Genomic DNA, 18,576 nt, shown 5'->3' with positions numbered 1-18,576 from the left:
AGGATCTAGGAAGAACCAGCATCAGCAGCGGTTCAAAATAGCAAGTCGTTATATAGAAAGAACAGTAGAAATATGTAGTCAAACCCCTGTTCACATGACACATTTACAAGATGTAAACACTCAATGGTCAGCCCTAATTGTTATCAGTAGTCATTTTGTTTCCTTCACCTTAGGTGTATAAATAATGTTAAATATACAACTTAAGAATTCGGGTTTGGAAGGGGCTAATTTTTCATTCATAGCTGATTCATATACAAATGTGCCTTCTCAGCTTTCTACATCTTTATTCTATCATTTGTCCACACCAGAAAAATCTTACTTTGATACCTATATATATATATATATAATTCAAATCTAGTCTGACAGGCTTCCGCCAGCCATTTAACTACTCGGGACAAGAACACACTGGGTGGATCTTTGAAAACAGAATATTTCATAAACATCATACATTACATTTACATAAGTCAGTTCGTGTTTCTCGGGGGATCAGAGCTAATCAGAAATCACTGTGCTCGTGTAATGATATCCCCGGGCCATTGTCATCGCTACAGCTTTCTTATTTGATGTTACAATTAGAGCACGATTACTGCGAAATGACAAATACATTCGGCAGAATAATTAACGTGCAACTGAATCGTCTTGTTAGGCTATGTTATGATCTATAGTCTCATTGTCGAAAGAATTTGTCTGAAACATCTAGACATCTAGCCAAAAGAAAATATCAGTAAATACAACTATACGGAGTTCAAATCATGTGAAAGAGTATACCGGTGCACATGTCTTTATAATCCCATTTAAGGCGATAGCCTATATGGTCCAAGCTCAGCTTACCGTGAGATAATTACTGAACTGTACGGTCTATACGTCGGCTTTGAATTTCACATACGTAAGTATGTGATTCCGATCGCAGCCCTACGGTGGCCCATATAAGGCATTTTCCTTTTTTCTTTACTTTTGTAACTTTTTCTTAGGTTTCCACTTGGGTGAAAAGGTTTTCTCCTGGGTGGAAACGGTTCTCATCTGGGTGAAACCGTTTTGACCTGGGTGGAAACAGTTTTCACCTGTGAAAACGTTTTCAGCCAGATGGAAACCTTTTCAGCCAGGTGGAAACTTACGTGATGCAAGAAACCTCGTTCTCGTTTCCGTGGGCAGAATGATGATGAACTACAACATGTAAGAACTTCAGCATGACGGAGAAAGGTGTGGATGAGACAAGTCACATGGAATTCCACACGACCTCTCTATAGAGTGTCACGAAATTTTATCTGTTGTCAAAATGATTTCATCTTCCATTTTCCGCCATTTTTGGACCACAACGAGGGATTTTGGCATCACGTGAGTTTCCACCTGGATGAGACGGTTTCACCAAGGTGAAAACGGTTTCCACCTGGGAGAAAACCTTCTCACCTGGGTGAAAAAAAGGAAAATATCGTATATAGGCCACCTCACAGACCTCAGTGATAATTAACTGGGTCCGCTTGCACAGAGTAATTGTAAGACGATTGTCAATTTTAGAAGTTATAATCGCGATCGAAGACCAATTTGACTCGTGCATAAAGGCGGCCTGTGTAAATGGACAATGTACCGGTCATTAACTTTTCTTGCCTTCATTTTCAAAAGAGTTTTACATCATAATGATTCAGCAGGTAACAATAATAACATGTGAAAACATGCTCGGAACATCTTTTTAAAACATTTACATTGCACATCTTTGCATATATAAACAGTGATTTGTCTCCCTGATCTCTTCCCAAGTCTGTACTTGCCGTTTTGACTGGCGTTAGAGATCCTTACTGATGCCTAGCTCATCATTTTGATTAAGGACTAAATATTTCGGATGAGACACTGATGGGAATCCACTTTGACTGATGCATATTTACTCATTTACTTGCACTAATCTGCGAAAATTTCTGATTATTTATTATCCTGATCTTAGTAGATAATACATTGTCTTCGATCGGTTCGCGAAACTGACCTGACGCTTACTCCTCGGTAGGCCTTTTCCTAGACAGACGAAGAAGTCAACCCAATGTGATATCAACCCAATACGCAATGACCAAACATAAAACATACGGAGAAAAGCTAAGCATGTATGTGGACTTTGTTGAACTGAAGAGACTAAATTATGTTCAGGTGTATAGCCTTTTCAATTATAGCCTTACGGCAATTATAAGGTTTTTACATATGAAAACTGATGCATATATCATTATGTTGGCTGAACTCGAGCTGCTTGAGGCTAGCTGACTTCTGTGACTATATGTAACAGCGTATTTAGAACTCATCGATTACACTGCCCCCGGGTGCGTGATGAATGCTTTGATCTAACCAGTTCACATCCCAAATGTATCACCAAACGGCCAATATACAGAGTAGATGAATTCGCCAACCAATGGAGGACGGATGGCGTCATTTCCGGGGATGGCACTGGGTGTGTATATTAGTCCTGTACTCTGGAACAACGGCGGTGGCGAAGACGGCGTGTATGTGTGTGTGTCTGACCCGGATTTATCAAGCTACCTATTGAAAACCGGAAAGTGGTTGAGCATTGACGCTTTTTAAAGGTAAGCGCACGCAATTATAGTTTGTATTTGTAGTTACTTTCAGGGCTGTTATTTTAACATTGTGACACCTGTTCTTTAAAGTCCCCAGATACAATGAGCGGTACTGGCATAAAGAATGGTATTTTGATATGTGGAGTTTATTTTTTGTTTTCATTTGTATCTCACACATCTTGCATGGAAAAGGGTATTAAAGAATCTGTTCCATCGCCTTCCTGACAAAGAATCATTTGTGTTTCACACATCCTGAAATACCTTTCTATAACAAACCAAGACAATAATAATCTGAGATTGGCTTGAGTTTCTTTTCTAGTTGAAATCTTCATTCATGAAATAAGTTAAACTGTTGAAATTACAAACATCATAGGTGATATATCAAAATATATCTATTTGTGTATATTGAACAGAATATGCTGCAATATGGACGTAAATGTTCCTCTGATTATTCGCTATGAAATGGAATAGAGTTCTGAAGGATTATTACATTATAATACAAAATCCCACCCCCCACCCCACCCCCACCCCCCCACCCCCCCCCCCCCCCCCCACCCCACCCATCGGTTTACTTGTGTATACATCGGAAGTAGCATTCAGTTTTATTGGACGAGTAAAGCGAGACTATAACCTTACGGCAAATGTACGGCAATCTACACCATGACATTTGTTATCAGAGTCTCGTTTCCTCATCGAATATTGCAAACTGCTCATAATCTACACCCTTCATTAACAGTGTTAGCACAGTTCACGCTTCAGGGATGATACTGTTAGCGTCGTTGACTTCTCGACAGTCTCTAATATGTGATGGTATAAATATTTGATCATATCAAATGTACACATGAAGTCATGTTGATTGTATGAAGACATGTGCTTTTTTCCTTTGCCATGTTAATTCCTGGTGAATCGAGGAATATGTCTGATTGGTGCACTCTGTACAAATGCTCATTATGTCCGCATGTCATACAAAGAGCGTTTTGCATTGTTATGCACTAATAGAAAAAGACCATATCACGTGAAAATGTCAACTGATCGTATACCTACTTAACACCTGTTCATGCATGCATATATATAAGCAAATGCCAACTTGTAATTACCAGAACGTATCTTACATACAAGCTAACGTTAAGTGGGAAGGACTACGGTTTCCGCCACCGACTTTCATAGCCTGACCGCTGTCTTATAAGGCAAAGATTCTTTGCTGTGATATGATGCCCATAAATAAATAGATAAACACTTCTTGACCACTACGATTAACTTGCATATAATGAAGTAAAAAGTACACACGATAAAATTTCTCTCTATATATACACATTATCTACTTGTAGTTAAGACTTCCACAAAGAAAAGTGCTGTAAATACATTATACAGGCAAATGGATTTTTTACCAGAAAAACAAATACAAGTAGGCTATGTGCAAACGGCATATAGAAGATCTTTTCTCTATGTGCTTGCAATTACGAAATATGTGGATGGCTGTCACTACATGTACTAAATGTCTTTTCGCTCAATATCATGTAAGGTTTTATTATATCTGACCCGTACCTGTAAGTTTTGGCCCAGTCTCTTGTAAGGTTTATACATTTCACTGATACCTTTTAGTTTTGGTTCAATCTTTTGTAAGGTTTTATAGTTTTGAGAGGTACCTGTCATTTTCGCTCAATCTAATTTAAGCTTTTGTATATTTGTGTAGAACGTAAGATTTCGTGCATTTGTTCAGTGCCATGGAAGGTTTTGTACATCTGTGTGGTATATGTCTGTTCTCTCAGTCTCAAGTTTCGGTAATTAGTTGACTCTATATTTGTGTGGTATCTTTCCGTTTTCTCAGTCTTGTCTAAGTCTCTGTATATTTGTTCAGTCCCATGTAGAGAGTTGACTATATTTGTGTGGTATCTGTCCGTTCTGACTGTCTCATCTAAGTTTCTGTATATGTGTTCAGTCCCATGTAGAGAGTTGACTATGTTTGTGTGGTATCTGTCCGTTCTCTCAGTCTCATCTAAGTTTCTGTATATTTGTTTAGTCCCATGTAGAGAGCTGACTATATTTGTGTGGCATCTGTCCGTTTTCTCTGTCTCATCTAAGTTTCTGTATATTTGTTTAGTCCCATGTAGAGTATTGACTATATTTTTGTGATATCTGTCCGTTCTCCCAGTCTCATCTAAGTTTCTGTATATTTGTTCAGTCCCATGTAGAGTGTTAACTATATTTGTGTGGTATCTGTCCGTTCTGACTGTCTCATCTAAGTTTCCGTATATTTATTCAGTCCCATGTATAGTCTTGACTATATTTGTGTGGTATCTGTCCGTTCTCTCAGTCTCATCTAACTCTCTGTATATTTGTTCAGTCCCATGTAGAGTGTTAACTATATTTGTGTGGTATCTGACCGTTCTGACTGTCTCATCTAAGTTTCTGTATATTTATTCAGTCCCATGTAGAGAGTTGACTATATTTGTGTGGTATCTGTCCGTTCTCTCAGTCTCATCTAAGTTTCTGTATATTTGTTTAGTCCCATGTAGAGAGCTGACTATATTTGTGTGGCATCTGTCCGTTTTCTCTGTCTCATCTAAGTTTCCGTATATGTGTTCAGTCTCATGTAGAGAGCTGACTATATTTGTGTGGTATCTGTCCGTTCTGACCGTCTCATCTAAGTTTCTGTATATTTATTCAGTTCCATGTAGAGAGTTGACTATATTTGTGTGGTATCTGTCCGTTCTGACCGTCTCATCTAAGTTTCTGTATATTTATTCAGTCCCATGTAGAGAGTTGACTATATTTGTGTGGTATCTGTCCGTTCTGACCGTCTCATCTAAGTTTCTGTATATTTTATTCAGTCCCATGTAGAGTGTTAACTATATTTGTGTGGTATCTGTCCGTTCTGACTGTCTCATCTAAGTTTCTGTATATTTATTCAGTCCCATGTAGAGAGTTGACTATATTTGTGTGGTATCTGTCCGTTCTGACTGTCTCATCTAAGTTTCCGTATATGTGTTCAGTCTCATGTAGAGAGCTGACTATATTTGTGTGGTATCTGTCCGTTCTGACTGTCTCATCTAAGTTTCTGTATATTTATTCAGTCCCATGTAGAGAGTTGACTATATTTGTGTGGTATCTGTCCGTTCTGACCGTCTCATCTAAGTTTCTGTATATTTATTCAGTCCCATGTAGAGTGTTGACTATATTTGTGTGGTATCTGTCCGTTCTCTCAGTCTCATCTAAGTTTCCGTATATGTGTTCAGTCTCATAATGGCCACATGTGACATAAAACATCGGTCCATTGCAGTTGTGGTGAATCATGCAGCATGCTCTTTTTGAAAATGCGAGTTCATGTGACTACCATTTCGTGTTGCTGAGCACCAAGACATATGGGGGATTTGTTGGTGATTAGAAAAAACTCGCTGACAATAGTTGAGAGATAAGCAATTCTCATGCCACGCCTTACAAATGTTGAACGAGAATGTGCAATTGGCATGCTGCAGGCAGAACAGTCTACTGTGGCTGTCATGAGATACAGTAGACGGACAATTCACGACCTAAGGACATGTTTGCATCAAACGGGTACGACATCTGATCGCCATAGGTAAGGACGGCCACGTGTGATGACACATGCTGAGGACAATCAATTCATTTGCGTAACCGTTTATACGAACGCAGCGTCAACCAGTAACGTCACTGTTTAGTGGTCGAGTAACTATCCACACCATACAAAACCGCTTGCATCTCCGTCCCCAACGTTCTTATGTTGGACCGAGTTTGACACAGGTACACCGTATAATGAATGAATAGAGCAGGGGTTGTTTAGCGACGAATTACGGAAGAGAGCGAGCTTGACATAGGACTAGTGCTCGGAACGTCATACCCAGTGCTGTGTACAGAAAGTTGGTCAATTTCGCCCATGAGCTCGTGCCGTTCATGACTGCCCACGGACCTGGTCTCTTCCAACATAATAATGAACCAAAAACAGCTGTTTTGACACGAAATTTCCTGCAAAATGCGGGTGTTGAGGTCATGGAGTGGCCATCGAGATCACCTGACCTCGATCTCATCGAACATGTAAGATGTGCTATTGAAAGAAGGCTTCGTGCCTTGAGACGCCAACCCCAGAATGTCCAAGAGCTGGGAGACATGTTCTTACAGCAATGGCGCGGGGTGCCTAATGAGACAACGTTGCCTTGCCGTTACGAATGAGAGGTTGGCAAACGCGGTAGTGATTCAGCTTCAGTACAGATTGCTTATCCCTGTGCAACTGTTGACTGTGGAGGGTGCACCAAGCACACCTTAATGCCTAATTCTCTTTTAGTACACGCTCTTTACGTCTATAAACCAGATTTGTCCTGTAGCAATATGTTTGGAACCTAACCTAACACATGGGAAGTTTCTTTTGTTGTTCAGTATACATGATGTTGTATTGCGGTGATGTGTGTGCGATCGTTTCCCAAATACAATAGTGTTTGAAAGCAAATTGCTCACAATACAAATGTACAACCAATCTCCAAATCTCTCGTTCTGTTATTACACGTATTTGACATGGGCCGTGCACACATTCATCTTATATCGTAATCAGTACTCTTAACTAACGGTTAAACACTCTACCTCACGATTTAATCACATGAATAGGGGTGTGTCTAAACTGGTATTTTATGCTGTAATCTTTTTATATTATACAATGTCGTTTTGCGGACATCCCCAGGAATTGCACATGACCCATGCTCAATCGCTCGCATGAATGCGTTTTTACATACTTAAAAGTGAGCGGCTATTGTTTTCAGTCAGATTAAATCAGCTGACAATAAATGGTCATTTTATGAGGAAATCATCATACAGATCTTACAATGTGTATGAGCTAGAATCCCACGCGCCAGTGAACTGGGATGACGTCATTTTGCGATGGACAGGGGGCTGTTTCTCAAAGGGGTCGTAACGTTATGCAGGTGGTAAATACCAAGGCAGCATATGCCGTCAGTATACGACGTCATGGTTAATAGGACGGCGTAACATGACGACCTCTTTGAGAAACATCGCTCTTAATGTTACGCCGTCCTAAGACCATGAAGTCGCATACTGACGGCACATGCTGCCTTTGATATACCACCTGCATAATGTTACGACCCCTTTGAGAAGCAGCCCCCAGACGCTGATATTTTCTTCCCCTCGGCCTAATTTCCTTCAGACGAATCACAGCTGTTATTCTTGAAAACGTACAAACACTATATCGCTAGGGTTAATCAAATAGGTTATCAATGATGTATAGTGCCCCGAGCATCTCGGCTTGGGACCGGACAATATAGGGCTTCTCTATCCTAACTATAGCTCTATATAGTCTCCTCATCAACTATAGCTTTTCCCTCAGGCTATAGGTCAACCAGTTCCATCGTCAAAGGCCTTTTAAATGCTTGGGGCTTATTTCATCTCCTAATAGTAGCTCAAAACGGTAAGAGACGGATATTATAGTAGTACACTGTGCGAGCTGACCAACAAATTTTGACTGGGTTTCCGTTGGTTTTAGATCCTTTTTCATAAACATAAAACCCGCACCCACTTAAATCAGTTTTAATATAAGCGATTAGTTGACTATTTTCTATAATGGAAGTGAAGCACGTGATGCTGTGGGCAGTGCAACGACAAAACACCAATGTCAGCATACGCTGTCTCGTGCGAATAATCGTGACTTAGTCGTAGATTGTTGCCCGTGGTAATGAATTAAGTGATTTTTTGTAGACCCTATTCAACATGGTTGATTTTTAAACTGAAAAAGGAGAACATCAGCCTTGTGTAAACTGTTACATTGTATAGTTGGTAGAGAGTCCTCTTTTGGTGGTGGTGGTGGGGGGGGGAGGATCCAGGATCTATCTAAGACTTCAAAGGAGGCTTCCTTGCTTGGCGTTCAGTTTTAAGAGGATAGCGCATTGACTAGTTGACCCGTATCAGTATGATGACTCGGATGTGCCGGTTTACTTGCCTTCAGTAAGTCCTCTCAGTTAAGCAGTACTGGATAAATCAGCGGTGGAAATCGTCCTGCAACAGGGAGACACATCACATGCACTCTAAGGACTCCTTCGTCTTCATATGACTGAAAAATTATTAAGTACGACGCTAAACCCTAAGCACTCACTCACCAAATAGAAGGACCTCATGTTTTCCACTGAACACGTTTGAATCATCAAGACTGAGTGGCTCTCAGAATCTTCATGGAGTGAATATCTTTCAGAATGGTCCAACTACGACGGTTTCAGTTTCAGACTGTGGGCAATCAGTCTTTCGTGGAGACAAAACAAACTGTGATCCCTCAATCTGACGATCTTCTTAGTATGTTAGACTCATAATGTTTCATAGTTTCACAGCCGACAGTCCAAATCTGTTAGACAAACATGTATACTGGTTGATGTGTGTGCGCATTACTACATGCAACAGGTCCATTCACGTGTAATCACATGGTCCCCCATTGAAATAAAGACATTAACAAATTTACTTTTGTAGACTTAAACAGGAACCCGTTTTATGTTTACCAATACCTGTATTGTGATCAATAATTCAGTTTTTCTATTACTCAATTTTGTATCTGCACGAATTTTGTCTTCAGCTCACTGTGAAGAAGCATGCAGCTAGGATTGGCCCTGCCTGTGCTGGCAGTTTTCCTTCAGCCTCCACTCCGTTTGGGCCTCACAGAGGTTTTGTGGTAAACATTTATCCGACAGCTTAAGTCTAGTATGTGGTGGGCGGGGTTTCTTCTGGCAGGAAGACAAAAGAACAGGTGAGCATCAAGCGTATGATATTAATATCTGAGCGCAAAGTATTAGCATCTGAGCGTATGGTATTAGTATCAGAGCGCATGATATTAGCATCTGCGTGTATGGTATTAGTATCAGAGTGCATTGTATTAGTATCTGAGTGCATGGTATTGGAATCTGAGCGCATGGTATCAGTATCAGAGCGTGCGATATTAGGATCTGAGTGCATGGTATTAGTATCAGAGTGCAGGGTATTAGTATCTGAGTGCATGGTATTGGGATCTGAGCGCATGGTGTCAGTATCAGAGAGTATGATATTAGTAACTGAGTGTATGGTATTAGTATCTGAGTGCATGGTATTAGTATCTGAGTGCATGGTATTGGTATCTGAGCGCATGGTATCAGTATCTAAGTGCATGGTATTAGTATCTGAGCGCATGGTATTAGTATCTGCGTGTATGGTGTTAGTATCTGAGTGCATGGTATTAGTATCTGAACGTATGGTATTAGTAACTGAGTGCATGGTATTAGTATCTGAGTACATGGTATTAGTATCTGAGCGTGTGGTATCAGTATCTAACCGTATGGTATTAGAACAGGTGAACATCAGGCGTATGGTATTAGTATCTGAGCGTATGGTATTAGTATCTGAGTGTGTGGTATTAGTTTCTGAGTGCATGGTATTGGTATCTGAGCGTGTGATATCAGTATCTAACCGTATGATATTAGAACAGGTGAGCATCAGGCGTATGGTATTAGTATCTGAGTGTGTGGTATTAGTTTCTGAGTGCATGGTATTGGTATCTGAGTGTGGTATATATTTATTTATTTATTTATTTATTTATTTATTTATTTGATTGGTGTTTTACACCGTACTCAGAATATTCCACTTGTGCGACGACGGCCAGCATTATGGTAGGAGGAAACTGGGCAGAGCCCGGGGGAACCCAGGAGCATCCGCAGGTTGCTGGAATACCTTCCTACGTACGGCCGGAGAGGAAGCCAGCATGAGCTGGACTTGACAGCGACCGCATTGGTGAGAAACTCCTGGGTCATTACGCTGCGCTGGCGCTCTATCCAAAGGTCACGGAGGCCCCGAGCACATGGTATTATCACCTGGGCGTATGGTGTAAGTGCCTGAGCGTATGGTATTAACATCTGGTCGTGTGGTGTAAGTGTGTGAGCGTATGGTATTAACATCTGGTCGTGTGGTGTAAGTGTGTGAGCGTATGGTATTAACATCTGGTCGTGTGGTGTAAGTGTGTGAGCGTGTGGTATTAACATCTGGTCGTATGGTATTAACATCTGAGCGTATAGTATTAGAACCTGCATCGGTGTGTGGTATTAACATCTGGGCATGTGGTGTACGTACCTGGGCATATGGTATAAGCACCAGACTATATGGTTTTAACAAATGAGCATATTGCAGAATGCTGCTTTCATACCTCGTCGGTATAAATGTCACTGTTCAGGCTGTGGGACTCGCCTGACCTTTCACTCAGAAAAGTAATGATGATCGCAGATGAACATGCCAAAATGTAGCCCAGACATTTGGCCCCAGTGGCATGTTATTAGAACAGGGGTGGTAACAACGGTACTGGTAATGCGAAAAACCGGTCTATTTATTTATTTATTTTGGATCGCCGTACTCAAGAGTGTTTGACTTACACGGCCAGTATTATGGCCGGAGAACACCCTGAACCATGCGCAAGTTGCTCTCAGACCTTGCCACGTACGCCAGGAGAGCACCATGTGCTAGACTTGAACTCACAGCGACCGCATTGGTGAGAGGCTTATGAGTTATTCTGCTAGCCACGGCGCCACGGAGGCACTACCCGAGTGCATGTAATTAATATCCGATCGTATGGTATTTAACACCTTAGCGTATGGCATAAGTACCCGAGCATATGGTATAAGTACTCGAGCGTATGATGTATGTAGCTGAGTGTATGGTATTAACACCTGAGCGCATGGCATAAGTACCTGAGCATATAGTATAAGTACTCGAGCGTATGATGTATGTAGTTGAGTGTATTAACACCTTAGCGTATGGCATAAGTTCCGAGCATATGGTATAAGTACTCACGCGTATGATGTATGTAGTTGAGTGTATTAACACCTTTGCGTATGGCATAAGTACCCGAGCATATGGTATAAGCACTCGCGCGTATGATGTATGTAGCTGAGTGTATGGTATTAACACCTTAACGCATGCCATAAGTACCCTATCGTGTGATGTTAACACCTTAGCGCATGGCATAAGTACCCTATCGTGTGATGTTAACACCTTAGCGTATGGTATATGTACCCTATCGTGTGATGTTAACATCTGAGCGTATGGTATAAGTAGCCTATCATGTGATGTTAACACCTGAGCGTATGGTATAAGTACCCAATCGTGTGATGTTAACACCTGAGCGTAAGCATGGCATAAGAACAAGAGCGTATAATATGAGTTTAAGTACCTGGGCCTACGGTATCAGTTGCGGTGGTAATTTTGTAACTCTGTGCGCCGTGTGGTATTTGAACCTAATGTGAAAGGGAAATAAATCAGTTCGAACAGCATGATGTGAAACATACCTTACTGGTTTAACTTTTTTACTGTAGCATACAACTTTATTTTAAACTTTCAGTTAACTTTATTGTAGGTGTGCCTGTAGTAGCAAAGAGACCTGCAACAGAATTTCTTTCCGGGAACGAGCGCCATTTTCAAAACCGAGGTATTATACAAGAGTGCTGTGAGAACCCATGTACACTGATGGATCTGGAAAACTACTGTGCTACTGACAACAAAGCGGATCTAGCGTCTACGGCCGAAATTGAACGGCTGGTAAGTATCTCCACGTGCAGTAGTCCAGATTTTTTATCGTTTTTTAGCGTTTTGGGATCACTAGACATAAAGTTTAAAAAGCATGCCGGTACCTCTTTATTTTTGTCATTTTGGAAATATCGCATCTCAAAGAAAGCAAAAAGACGCATGTGAAGAAAATCGAAAGCGCCGCCGTATTACATGAGCCTGGTATTTCTTTAACCCGAAAACGCAGCTGTTTAGTGGCGGATATGTAGTCCTACCTAAACATGGACGGCAACACAACCATGGCAACCTCACGAAAAGTAAAAGCTTTTCCTACTTCAGGTAGGGAAGAATTTCGAAAATGAGGGATTTTGCATATCCCCTTGGCAAATCTGAATTCAAGCAATAGACCTGTTTGCGGTGAAAGGAATTAAATGCTACGTTTTTTGTTTTTCTTATTGACAGACTTAATTATGACTAAATGTTAGGTCACGGGTGGTTGAATCTGATAACGACTGTGTTGGTACCCAAGGCCTTGATAAAAAAAAATACTGTAGGACAATACTCCACCAATCACACTCGGCCGTAACACCAAAAATAAACAAGACGATGCCAATGTTTCAGAGAACTCCGCGGCAGCTTCATGTTTTATTAAGATGCGCCCAATATGAAGCTTATCTTACGCCCGTGTGGACACCTGACTGGGTTGTAGATGTTCCCAATGTTCAAACGCCTCTGCGGATGATCTGCGGAATGAACAAACGCCTCTGCGGAAGATCTGGGACTAATATAACAGATAATATAACATCTGTTATATTAGTCCCAGTTAATGCGATGTATCAGCGCGAGCTACCTCGTTTCTCCACAAGTGCAACGTCTTTGTTGACGAATCGTGGCGTCTATATCAGACCAAGTCTAGGCTTTTTGATTCAACACAGAGGCTCTACAAGGCTCTACGCATCTTTCGTGAACCGGTGGATGGTGTTGTCACCGAGTTGTTGCTTCGTCTGTTGCTATTCCTGGTGTACGACAGTGAGATGGGAGAAGGTCTATAGTCTGTTTCCATCCCTCTTCCGAAACTTTGTTAAAGGCGCCTTCACGCGATGTGATTTGTCGTGTTGACTCGTTGAATTCGACAATTGCAATGAAAATACGACAAGTCTATTTCATAAATTTTGTTGAATGCAACAATCGCATGAAATGGCTGTTCTAAGTATCCTATATCCTATTCTAAGCCAGTCAAATATTCATTTGCCGTTTAATATTACTCGTTGTCTTTTCGTTTAATATTTTTGTATATCACAGGAACGAGGAGTGTTATGGGCAGTTGATATTATTAATAGTCCATGGTATTGTTTGGCTGTGAAAGACCGTCAACTATTAATTGTACTATCTACCATGTACCTAGAGTCGTTTTAAATATGAAAATTTTTCCATCTATTATAGCCGATTTCTTTTGTAGCCAGTCGCCTATATTCATCTATCTTGCTACCAAAATTACATTTAGTTGGCGACACGTCTCACACAAGCTCTTACACTCTGCTATGTTGGACGTGCATATTATTGTAAAGAAAATGCAGTTAGAATACTTTTTTCTAATGCATGATGTTAAACTCCATAAGCTTGGTTTCGACTCCAAGAACTCATTGCCTCGGCTAACGTCATGATTATTCGAAAGCAAGTGGCATGCTGGACAAAAGAGCGTGGAGGGTAATTTGTTTTACAATGACTGCACCAACAAGCGGTTAGAACAAACGCCACGCAATAACACACCCTATACTAAGGTCTCCTCGAATAGACTACATTGTTTTTATTACAGAATTTCTTAACATCCAAGTCTAAAACCATACTGCCGTGAGATCATAACTACAAGAAATAAAATAAAATTCATTTAATAAGGTTGTATTATATTAAAACGTGTAAAGAATTCAAATATGGCAGTGTTACAAACAGGGTTTACAGTAAAGTCGATAGCAGTTTAGATAACTCGTGTCGCCCCCCCCCAAAAAAAAAACATGTTGAACTCCCCAATGTCCAGCATGCCGCTGTTTTTTTAATAATTATGTCGCCACCTAAGGCAGTGAGTTCTTGCAGAGGAAGCCAGACTTATGCAGTTTAACATTATTAATTAAAAAAGGTGTACTAATTTCATTTTCTTTCCAAGAGTATGAACTTGTAACATATCCATGTGTAGAGCGCGTTTTGTTGCGTGTCACTAACTAAAGGCAAGTTTTACAGACATTTGACTATAGGCAACTGGCTAAAAGAAACAGACTTTAGTACTACGTATCCTGCAAAGTACCGAGGGCCTCTAATCAAGAATCAAGTCATGATTCACATACTGGCTTGAATAGGGTTCCTGTCTGTGCTAGTCTCACCATATACACAAGTAGTTGTCACAACTTTAATAAACTGTTTAAAGGAGAACCCCAACGTCTTTATTTTCATACTAAATGCTCCCTAGACTCAATATTTTTGCTATGTAAGAATGTAAACTGCATTTAAAAAATATTTTTTGGACTAGTTCCACTTGAAAAAAAAACAACCCATTAAAGTGGGACCGTCTGCCTATCTTGTGGGCCGCGGAGCCATGGTCCTGCGTGTACATCTCTTAATCAGCACCCTGAAAATCATATACATGTAAGTAAAACAGTTTTACAACAAATATTTTGGAAGATACCGGAGTTGTATTAGATCATAGCGTATTTCATAGCATTTACATCATAGCGACTGGGCGATACGATGGCCGATTTTCGCTCGCATACCGTCCGGTTTGTTTGTCACGAATTGGACGTCCATGCAATTATGCTAATGGAGAATTTAGCCTGATTTAACAGTCCGCAGATTATATTGTTATAGTCAAGTGGAGGGATAGTCCTACCGGCTGCGACAAGAGAATCCATGCAGTCGGGCCAACTAATTGTGAGTTGCAGCGACGAGAACAACCTGTTGCTCAACACCCTTTAAATTAACAATCAAGTTAATCTTTTATGTTTTATATAAGTATCACCGGCAAAAATAAATAAAGCTTGAATTAAAATGAATGGAAACAGCGATTGGTAACACATGGAAATGCCAATTAAAATTTTGTCTGAGTTCCGTTATGGGGTTCAAGGTACGGAATGTTGTCGGGGTATCACGCGTGCACCCCGGCCTGCAGGAGAGGTGTGAACTGAGCTGGAGGACCGCCCTGTAGCCACGTGGCCTTTGTAGGACAACGGCTAGCGGCTCCCAACAGTTCGTGTCACAGCTTGTAGTTTCAAGAAGTCGGTAACTAAAAAAACTGCATTCCGGGGGTGACAATCTGGACTTTTTCGGGGGGGGGGGGGGGGGGGAAGGCTGGTCAATCGACCTTTTATTTTAGTAGGCATGGCTGAATTAGCAAGTCTCATACGACTACCATCGAAACCTCCGTAATCAACGATGTTTTTGATGAGGTTTTTGATCACATTTTCTCAGTCTGTGGCATTTTTATGCTATGTATGTAACTTTTCAGTACGCTGCGTTGTTTTACTGCGGTCGCAAAGCCACACTTGAGCATGGAATAAGTCCGGAATTAATTGTTAAAGTACAGCTATTGTCTCCTGTGACCTGTGTCGTACTCCTAGAGAAGCCACACGTGCCTACAGGGAATGTACCGCCGCGACGTCACAAGGTCAACGGATACTCCAGCGTAGATGAGTAGATTTTATGATATTTGACCACCAGATTCTACCGTTTTTATTCCGTTTTCGACGTTTTAAGCGATCGGAATCTATTTAATAAACATAAGTTAGTCTGTCTGCATTTTGGAAGGTCCAGCGCTGGGGTTCTACCTTATATAAAACTAGTAAGGTTTACCGACATAAGAAATGACAACCAAAATTTCTAACGACATTCTCACAAGGAACGACATTGAAAGATACTGAAAAATGATATCCCATTAAAAGCTATTTGAAAATTCAATGCAGCCTATACAATTTCTGTGAGTTTATGTTTCGTTCATGTTTTATTTATATACGTTGCTGTTGTTTCGTTGTAGCTAATGAACAAACCGCTGTCAAGTGGTGAGCCGAATTCTGACACCGCCACACAACCTGTGGCAGGGGATCATGTCACTAGCAATCCGCAGCTTCTTAGCCGTTTGCAGGATCTCAGAGCGAGGCTTCTTGGGAGCGAGGCTAGCCGAAGTAGACTCGTATCTCACCGACCGTTCTTCTTCGTTCGACCAATCAGTCGTCGCCCAACGAGGACAAATCTTCGCGCAAACAACTCCGATAGGCTCAACCGCGAGGATTTCTTTGAAAGCGAGGTCGGACCAGAATAACCCAGTATGGAAGGGCAAATTCAGATCGGTACATCATAACAGCATTGAATAATTAATACTGACACCATCAAAGCAAATAGCATTTCTGGCTGTCCTTTTCATTTTTACCAGCAGCACACCATCTCTACCGGCGTTTGGCTGATTTACTGCTACCTTTAGCCCAGCCACGCAGTCAGCTTTCCGGACATGTGGCAGTTCACATTACACCTAAAGATTGAAATGGTCCTATTTTGTGTGACGGATGTCTATGAATAATGAAAAACCAAATTTCTTTCGGGAACAAGGGTCTCGCCAGTAAGATGATCATCTGAGCGCTCCCCGATTGGTCGGCTCACAGGTCTCACCTATCAATGCTGCGTCCCACCTGGTGCTAATCTTTATTTCTGCGCCCAATGATTCCACTGTTAAAACAAATCCCAAGTCCCTGCAGACGCTACCCGTTCATTTGCTTCATGGATTCTGGTGAAATAAATCAGTTCAACGGAAGCCAGGACGTTATTTTTCCGTCTTGCCATACGTGGATTTATTTTGAAAGTAAAGAGTTTTGATAGCATCGTAAGTTGTTCATTTATCACTTTAACCTCATGCGTTGGATTTTATTTATTTATGTGATTGATGTTTTACGCCGTATTTCACTTATACGACGGTGGCCAGCTTTATGGTAGGAGGAGACCGGGCAGAGCGTGGGGGAAACCCCGACCATCCGCAGGTTGCTGCAGGATCTTCCAACGTATCATGTGTTTGAATATATTGTTTCTGCGTGCAAGAAATTAAAACTAAAAGTACAAGTAGTACATGGGGAATATAAATGAAACTTGAAGTGCCGTATTCGACAAGCCTAGTCTTAACCTACCAAGAACGCCTCCGTGGCTCAGATGGTTAGCGCGCTAGCGCAGTATAATGACCCAGGAGTCTCACCAATGCGGTCGTTGTGAGTTCAAGTCCAGCTCATGCTGGCTTCCTCTCCGGTCGTACGTGGGAAGGTCTCAGCAACCTGCGGATGGTCGTGGGTTTCCCCCTGGTTCTGCCCGGTTTCCACCCACCATAATGCTGACCGCCGTCGTATAAGTGAAATATTCTTGAGTACGGCGTAAAAACACAAATCAATCAAATCCAAGTGCGGTGATGTTTTGCCTTTATTTGTTCACTTTTTTGATTGCTACGTCAGGTATAAGGATTTTTTCACTTGTACAACGGAGATCAGTTTTATGGGTGGGGAAACCAGAGTGCCTGGGGTAAACCACTGACCATTGGCTAATTACTGACGAAATTTCACACGTGACATACAGATATGCACACCATATTGGTGAAAGGTAAATGATTTTCAACGAACGATAAATTGCGTAACAGTCATACGAGCGTAGCAGACCAAGCAGTGAGAGAAGGGAAATCTACAAATTCCTTGTTCAAATCAGGAAACGTGCACCTCGTGTTTCCTAGCGCCTTTAACCATAAGATCACGGCCCGATCCTCTCCTTTTTTTCATCCTTTAAGCTTATTCACTTACGTACATATGCCCAAACAACCCTCTTCATGACTAAGTGTAACTTGGAAATCTCCAAAGAAAACTCCTCAACATTGTTGACTGTCAAATAATAAAAAATTTTAAGGTTTATGTTGATTGTATTCGTCATTTTTTACGATTTTTTTTATAAGCTAGTAACTGTTCTCTAAATGTGGTTTAGACCATATAAATATAGATACACGGGTGCAGCCACTTTCAACTGAAGCAGACAAACTTGTCATGCGGCCGACTCGATTTGTCTTCTTTTGTCCACGCGGTTGGAGGTCTGCTTCCAGAAGCTGTACTCAAATCAAGCTTAAAGAGGTGGACAATTTTTCCGGAACTTTCTTCCAATTTCAGAGGTTGCAGATCGAGTTGGCGTAAGTAGATGGACTCTAAGCTCTCTAGACAGTGCCTACAAGTAATATTGTAGTCCGCTGTCAACGTTTACTGTCACGTCAACTAACACAGCTCACTGTCTAACTAGTCTTCCCACAGACAAAGCAGTGATGTAAAGCCGGAAGTATGTCCTCATTGGCTAACGGACCACGGATTTAATAAAAAGGTTCACAAGACTACAGGAATCAGCGTGAATTTTACGACCGAAAATCCAATACATGACCTCTACAATTTCTGTCTCGCAAGATACATTAAGACATTGGGTTCAGAAGTTATATTGACAAGACAGATAAAGT

At 41.2% G+C, this 18,576-nt stretch overlaps 1 protein-coding gene across 1 annotated transcript in view; it reads left to right on the top strand.

Moving 5' to 3' along the window:
• LOC135461954 (uncharacterized) overlaps nt 1–16,913 on the top strand; it is a 32,999-nt gene extending 16,086 nt beyond the window's left edge. The window contains exons 5-7 of the mRNA XM_064739262.1: nt 9,180–9,300; nt 11,926–12,107; nt 16,093–16,913. Of these exons, the coding sequence (XP_064595332.1) occupies nt 9,180–9,300; nt 11,926–12,107; nt 16,093–16,377 (588 nt within the window). The 3' untranslated portion in view covers nt 16,378–16,913. The remainder of the gene's footprint in view (nt 1–9,179; nt 9,301–11,925; nt 12,108–16,092) is intronic.
• The last annotated feature ends 1,663 nt before the right edge of the window (nt 16,914–18,576 follow it).

The sequence above is a fragment of the Liolophura sinensis genome, chromosome 1 (assembly GCF_032854445.1).
Source record: "Liolophura sinensis isolate JHLJ2023 chromosome 1, CUHK_Ljap_v2, whole genome shotgun sequence".
NCBI lineage: Eukaryota > Metazoa > Mollusca > Polyplacophora > Chitonida > Chitonidae > Liolophura > Liolophura sinensis.
Note: the sequence above shows the minus strand (reverse complement) of the source record. Positions and strands in the feature narration are given on the sequence as shown.